At 47.8% G+C, this 7,632-nt stretch overlaps 2 protein-coding genes across 2 annotated transcripts; both read left to right on the forward strand.

Moving 5' to 3' along the window:
- Positions 1 to 948: 948 nt before the first annotated feature.
- On the forward strand, positions 949 to 2,112 carry LOC135374013 (uncharacterized). Its single transcript, XM_064607033.1, has one exon. The coding sequence runs from the start codon at positions 949 to 951 to the stop codon at positions 2,110 to 2,112; it is 1,164 nt and encodes a 387-aa protein (XP_064463103.1).
- A 2,611-nt stretch (positions 2,113 to 4,723) lies between these two features.
- On the forward strand, positions 4,724 to 6,985 carry LOC135374014 (uncharacterized). Its single transcript, XM_064607034.1, has one exon. It carries the CDS (start codon positions 4,724 to 4,726, stop codon positions 6,983 to 6,985), a length of 2,262 nt encoding a protein of 753 aa, XP_064463104.1.
- Positions 6,986 to 7,632: the final 647 nt, after the last annotated feature.

Here is a 7,632-nt window from a genome sequence, read left to right on the forward strand (position 1 = left end):
AACTTACCTAAAATTGCTCCTCTGTTGAACGGTCCTTCTCGGCTCGCATGGCCGCGCCCATGAAAGCAGCAATCAGCTGTTCTCGTTTCGTGGAGTGTGCACTAAACTGTTTGTAGTTCAAGCTACAGGTACTTAATACGAGTGGGAGAACTTCGGCAGTCTCTCCGTGTGTTCGTGGGTGCATCAACAAAGATGGGCATAGCCTTCGGGATGTCTGTGTGTGTCAGCCGGTGTCTTTCTCCGTCTGTTACGTCGCGAGACAACTGAGATCACCGTCTGTGCGCGCTCAGGAAGCTTGAAATCTGCCCTGATACATATACAGTAATATACACCTTCAATATACGCTGATACATATACGGTCAATAAATTGGGTCTTGCTCCACGGCAATCTTTCCCGGAGTTCACAAGATACACTGTTTGTGGATCTATGCCTTACATTTAATCTATCGCATGCCGTTCCACATCCTACCCGAATAACTCATGCCACGCAGTCAACCCTTGACTTGGTTTTAACCTCCCATCCTGAGCACATCACTTCTTTGCATGTCACTGATGGTCTCAGTGACCATTTTCTAAGATATCTCTTCAAGTAGTCCAAATGTTCATAAATTCAACGATAAAACCATATACGACTATGCTCGAGCTAACTTCCAAGCCATCAACGAGGGTGTTGCAGAACTCTCAGAGGGCAGCACAAGAACGGGGTTTTTCTTCTTCTTTGGAAAAACGTTTTAATGTAAGACACATTGTCATCGTGAATAAAGGTATGAGGTATGTTCGGAAAAGGAACGTGATATGACGTGGAGGCTTGGGGCTCTGGGAAAGACATCGCTGCGACAAAGCCAGGACATAAAAAATTGGTGCCGAAACCCGGGAACGCTTCACGAACGGAGTCTTTGTCTGTAGTGATCTACTGGTTGTTGGATAAACAGAGCCCTACGATCGACTATGGAACGTCTCAAGGTGAAGAGGACGTCGCGAAGGAGACAAGCTACGAGGCTTGTGGGAGAAGCCAAGACTGCACTGAGCAGCACTCCTAATGATCGGAAGACCGTCGAAAGCTTGTTGGAACGTCTACGCGTGAATCTTGAAGAGCTGAAAGAGATCAATTCCGAGTTTGAAGGTCATCTCAAGGACGATGAATTAGAGGTGGAATATGAAATGGCTCTGGAATACGAAGAAAACTCTATAAAGGAAATGTCTAACCTACGTGTCGCCTTGCAAGAGCTCACCTCAGTGTCGACGCCTGCCACTCAGGTGGCCGCTCCAACGAATGTGGCACTACTTGGGACTCAGTCTGCCGCTCACACGCCGTCGCTTCATGGCAATCACGCTGGGACCCGTCTGCCAAAACTTCAACTGATGCGTTTCCGAGGTGACCTATCGGAGTGGCTTCCCTTTTGGGAACAATTCAAAGGAACCGTACATAACAATAATAACCTTTCACAACCAGAGAAGTTCTTCTACTTAAGGTCACTGTTGGATGGAGCAGCTGCAGCCGCCATATCAGGTCTACAAGCTTCGGAGGTGTGCTACAACGATGCCATTGAAATCTTGATGGAAAGATTTGGAGACAAGCGTCGCATTGAAAGGCAGTACCTGACCAAACTGAGGACATTGCCTCCAATTAAAACTCACAAAGATTTTCGAGGGCTTAGGAAGCTATATGATCAAGTTCAAGCAAACGTGCGAGGTCTCAAAGCACTGGGTGTGGAAAGCAGCTCATTTGCAACAATGCTGACAGATACTATCCTTTCAGCGTTGCCTACTGAAATGGCCATGGAATATTATCGTACTGAGAAGAGAGGCCAGCAGCTTGGCACAGCAAATTTGGAAGGCAATGGAGACGAGACCAATGCCGGAGTGAGTACCGCTGGAAGAGAGAGTGTTGGAACTACGGAGTTAGATCGAATTCTAAAGTTTCTCCTAATTGAAATCGAAAGCTTTGAGCACCTCAAGTTCAATGGATGTGCCTATGACGACAACGAGATGAGAGGACATCAGAGGCAAGGTGATCGACCCCAGGCAGAAATCAGGACTGGTTCCCGAATGGTCCCCAAGTGGTTCCATTTGCAGTTGAATGGTCCCAGATGGGTCCCCAAGTGGTATTAATGGTCCCACTCTGGCTTTAAGCGGGTTCCATTCTGGTCCCAGATGGGTCCCCAAGTGGCGTTAGTGGTCCCATTCTGGCTTTAACCGGGTTCCATTCTGGGCCCAGATGGGTCCCAAAGTGGTGCAGTGTTCCCACTCTGGCTTTAAGCGGGTTCCATTCTGGGCCCAGATGGGTGCCAAAGTGGTGTGTGGTTCCCACTCTGGCTTTAAGTGGGTTCCATTCTGGGCCCAGAAGGGTGCAAAGTGGTGTGTGGTTCCCACTCTGGCTTTAAGCGGGTTCCATTTTGGGCTCAGATGGTTCCAGCACTTCCAGCTGGAGCCTCACAGGTACCATTTTGTTCCCAGAATGGTCACTTGAGACTCCAAGTTGGGCAGCTTCCCAGCTTTCCCCTTTGAGATTTCATCTTGTCCACACTTGCCATATATCCTTCTGGTTTTGTTAGATCTATTACTCTGATCTATTTTATCACATGAATGATCTCTTTTTATTGCTGTTTATCCAGGTGCGTGCGTCTGCGATCAAATATATGCTGTATCCTTGTAACTCCAATTCGAGCACATATTCTCATCTGAAGGTGCATATCATAACATATAAAGTACCGGAGCAAGGTAAAAAATACATCTCAACAACAACAAAAATTAAGCTGAATAACTAGAAGAAAGACAACGAAAAAAAGAAAAGGTAACTGCAGAGGCTGATGCAATGTGAAGACGCTACGGCGGCTACAAATTCAAACTTCAAACGGCGAGAGCCGAGAGGGAGAGGAGAGGGCGAGAGAGGCGAGAGTGGCAGGTGGCATGGCGGCGGCATGGCAGTTGGTGCTTGAACGCGTCGCAACAAGTTGGTTTGGTCTTCAGTTGCCGTCGCAAGGATGGTGTATCTCCTGTGCAGTATTTACGTGTGTTTTAGTGGGCTTTGTAAGACAATGCGATGTTCCTATGCAACACATTGTCGATTTCCCGGAAGAGTTTTGACGCCAAGAAGACGTAAACGGCGTAGGGGCAAAACGCACTGTGAAACGCCAATCGGACTGCACGTCGCGAATGTTTGCAGGTATGAGTGATTACCGTGATGTTTTGATTACTATTAAATAGATGTTTCACTTTAGAAACTTAGGAGGAACTTGAAGAGAAACAGGATAAGAAGATTCCGAACGTACGGTGAAGAGGAAGGGGGTGTCGCGACCTGCATGGAAAACAGGAGTGTCATGTGTCATCTTCTCTAAGAAAATACAAGATGTGAGGTGGCCAACGAACGAAAGCTCCCTGTATTCCGTGAGTGCACCGCACAGTCAGGCATATGCTTTGTCAAGACACAGTGAGTGATCAGACTTATACTACGTAGTATGAACATGTAGAGATGCATTGATTATTTCTTTCTTCTCAGTGTATGCTTTTAGCAGAATAAACGGTATTTACTTGAGCAATATCTGCATTTCTACGCATTATTTTCAGTCATGCATTCAGTGGCCCCAGCTGCTAAGTGGCCGGATCCCGGACCACAGGATCAATTCCACTGGTTCCAGTTCAAGTGGGACCATCGTGAAGCTGGTTCCAGTTTCAACTGGTCCCAGTCACTAAGTGGGACACACTCAAAGTGGGACCTGTCCAATAAACCACTTTGAAGTGGTCCCACTCCAGAGTGGTCCCATTCTGAAGTGGTTTAACGAACTGGTCCCCCATGGGACCACTTGGCAAGTGGGACCAGAGTGGGACCATTACTAGGGTGGGACCAGAGTGGGACCATTACCAGAGTGGGACCAGTTCGTTAAACCATTTTGAAATGGTCCCATTCCAGATTTCTGCCTGGGACAGAATTCAAACAATGGTGGATTCAAGACACGACCGGCAGCGTCAGTTCTCCACACCACTGCTCGGGAAATGACCAACGATTGCATATTTTGCAACACCTCGCGACACATAACGGAGCTGTGCGACGCAGACATCCCGCTGGCAGAGAAGAAAACTACTCTTGCAGCTCAAAAGCGATGCTTCCGTTGTACGAAACATGGACATCATGCAAGAATATGTAGGAAGAAAATAACCTGCTCTGCATGCGGAGGAAGGCACGTAAGGACGATGTGCGATCCTTTGTGGAAACCAAGTGAACAGACAAAAGTGAAAGAAGTCGTCAGTACTAGCATGCACACGAGTGGGACTGGCGAAGATGTGGCGAAGACAGGTACTGTCGTCTTACTTCAAACGTTCAGGGCATGGGCCGTAGCTGAAGGTCGCAGTCTATATCTCAGGTCAACGTAGTCAACGAACCTTCGTGCGCCAAGATATTGCCAGAGAACTGAATCTTCCTTCTGCCGGAGAAATAGACGTCACGATAAATACTTTCGGGAACAGGACTTCCAGAAGGGAGAAGCAGCGTCGGCGTTTGGTCAAACTGTGCTTACGCAGTCAATACGGAGGGGAAGTACATGTCTTTGAAGCAATCGAGGTACCATTCATTTGTGAAGATCTTGTGACATGCCCATTGGATAACGAGGACGTGCGTACTTTTCTTCTAAGTGAAGAGAAACTAGCCGATGAGTGTCGCTTCTCAGGGGTACGGACAGAAGATGGAATTGGCGTGCTTTTAGGCTCTGATCAAATGTGGAAGATCATGACGAGGCAGGTGCGGCAAAGCAATGCCCAGAATAATCTTGTTGCCATCAACACTGCTCTGGGTTGGACTTTTCAAGGACCGGTATCAGTTAGATCTTCACTCGAGAACAAAGACAGCACTCTAGTTTGTGTGCTTCGCACTGATGCCACTCACGAGGCGTCATTACAGATGTTCTGGGAAATTGAGCATCTGGGTATTACGGACGGAAATAGTAATGATGAAGGCGACGACAAAGTTCTTTGTCAATTTAAGGAAACCGTACAGAAGGTTGGCGGAAGATATGCCGTCACTCTACCTTGGAAGAACGATTTCGTCCTTAACGATAATTTGGAAGTAGCCGAGAGTCGGCTCAACGGACTCCTAAAAAAGCTAAAGAAAAATGGTTTGATGGCAGAGTACGACGCTGCGATGAGGAAGTACGCAAGTGACGGACATGCGGAGAAGGTACTCGTCGAGTCAGAGAACGGCAAACAACCTCAGCAAGTCTATTACATGCCGCATCAAGCTGTGGTCAAACAGGAATCAGAAACCACAAAGCTTCGTGTTGTCTTCGATGGATCCTCGCATGCACCTACCGTAGCTTCACTGAATGATTGCCTGGAAAAAGGACCCAGTCTGAATACGGATCTTCTGCCGGTCTTGATACGTTTCCGAATGTACCGTATCGGTCTGGCAGCAGACATTGAGAAAGCCTTTCTTCAGGTTGAGGTCCAAGAAAGGGACAGGGACGCTTTGAGATTTCTGTGGTGTCAAGATGGTCCTACGGAAGATATTTCTCAGAATCCGGTGGAAGTATGGAGAATGAAACGTGTACCCTTCGGAACGACAGCGAGCCCCTTTCTTTTGGCGGCCACACTGAGACATCACCTAGACAACGTCAAAGGGCATTTCCAACGGACGGCACGGCACATTGTCAATAGTTTCTACGTGGACGACCTATTGACGGGTTCATCAACGGTGGATGGAGCAATAACGATATACAACGACGCTTCATCTATCCTTCAGGAAGCTGGCATGAATTTACGAAAATGGATTTCAAACGCAGAAGAGGTACGAAAACAGTTTGGTGAGCAAGACACCAACAGTAGACAAGAGAGGACCCTGAGTTGCAGGGAGGATCGGAAAGTTCTCGGTATACTGTGGGACACGTACGGTGATACTCTCAAGGTATCAGGCAAACGCATGCTAGAGGATGGCGTAGCGCTCATTAACAGTAAACGCGGAATTCTGAGCGCAGCAGCGAAGCTGTTTGACCCTCTGGGCATGCTCTCTCCGTTCAGCATTCGAATCAAAATGCTGTTTCAACGTTTGTGGGAGGAGAAGCTTGATTGGGACACGCCTTTGACCGGAAATATACAAGAGCTGTGGCATACCTGGTGGTCGGAGCTGCCAAAGTTGGACAACATCGCACTAAATAGGTGTCTCGTTCCAGACGGAAATTACAACTTCAAGTATGAGCTTCACATCTTCAGCGACGCTAGTCCTTATGCATACGGAGCCTGTTTGTATTTAAGAGCCATTGCAAATGGAAGAACAGCGAAGGTCGGGTTTGTGTTTGCAAAGGCTCGGGTGGCGCCTTTGAAGGCCCTAACTTTACCACGACTAGAGCTTATGGGCGCCCTGTTGGGAGTGAGGCTATCAAAGAAAATAACTGAAGCTTTGACGCGACTGAAAGAAGTGACCTGCGTATACTGGACAGATTCGTCAATCACCCTTTGTTGGGTACGAGGTTCTCCGTTACGTTGGAAACAATTTGTAAGAAATAGAGTTATTGAGATCCAGGAAAAAAGCGACGTATCAGCTTGGCGATTTTGTCCTGGGAAAGAAAACCCAGCTGACCTATTGACCAGGGGGGAGTCACTTGAAACGCTTGAGAAGTGTGACACATGGTGGAACGGACCAAAGTGGCTCGAACGGGACGAAGACGAATGGCCTGCTCAAACGGTGCTTCCGGAAATAAAGGACCTTACTGATCAAGAGGATGTGCACAATGACGCCACTACGTTGCAAAGTTCTGTCAATATAGGAGTTCCCGCTGTACTGGACCTCGACCGATTCAGCAGTTTGCGTAGAGCTCTCAGAGTGACAGCGTGGATCAAACGGTTCGTCGACAATAGCCGACCAGGTAACCCACGGGTCTTTGGGGCACTCTCAACAGAAGACATTAGTTGGGCAGAGAACTATTGGATGAAACGAGCTCAAGAGGAAAGGTATGGACTCGAGAAGCAAACCCTGAGTCTGGGAAAGGCGTTAGAGTAGTGAAGCTAGCACCTTTTCTTGACAACGAAGGAATCATGCGGATCTCCGGACGTCTTCATTTCTTGGAAATTTCAGGAACAGTAAAGCACCCGATTCTGCTTCCACCCGACCATCGATTTACGGTACTGACTGTGGAATCAGTGCACCTGAGGGTTCTGCACGGAGGAGTGCAAGATACCCTAACTGAACTTCGGGAGCGATTTTGGATTCCAAAAGGACGACAGATTGTGAAAAAAGTAATCTTTCACTGCAGGGGTTGTACCAGGTACCGCGCCAAAGCAGCGACAGCAAGAATGGCTCCATTACCACAGGATCGAGTAGAAGCCGGTACGCCATTTGAAGTCGTCGGGATTGATTTTGCCGGTCCTGTTTTCTTCAAAGGAGCAGTACGCGACGAAAAGTCCTACATTTTGCTCATCACATGTGCGACAACTCGAGCCATTCATTTAGAGCTCGTATCTAAAATGTCCACAGAATGCTTCCTGCTAGCCTTCTCCAGGTTCATTGCTCGGCGAGGCATACCTAAAGTGATATACACTGACAATGCACTAACCTTCAAGAAGGCGTCGAAAGACATAAGTATTTTCTGCGACACTTTGCAAAGACAGCGTTTTCACGACTATTGTACGGAGAAAATGATAACATGG

This window comes from Ornithodoros turicata, unplaced genomic scaffold (genome assembly GCF_037126465.1).
Source record: "Ornithodoros turicata isolate Travis unplaced genomic scaffold, ASM3712646v1 Chromosome39, whole genome shotgun sequence".
In the NCBI taxonomy this organism is placed as follows: Eukaryota; Metazoa; Arthropoda; class Arachnida; order Ixodida; family Argasidae; genus Ornithodoros; species Ornithodoros turicata.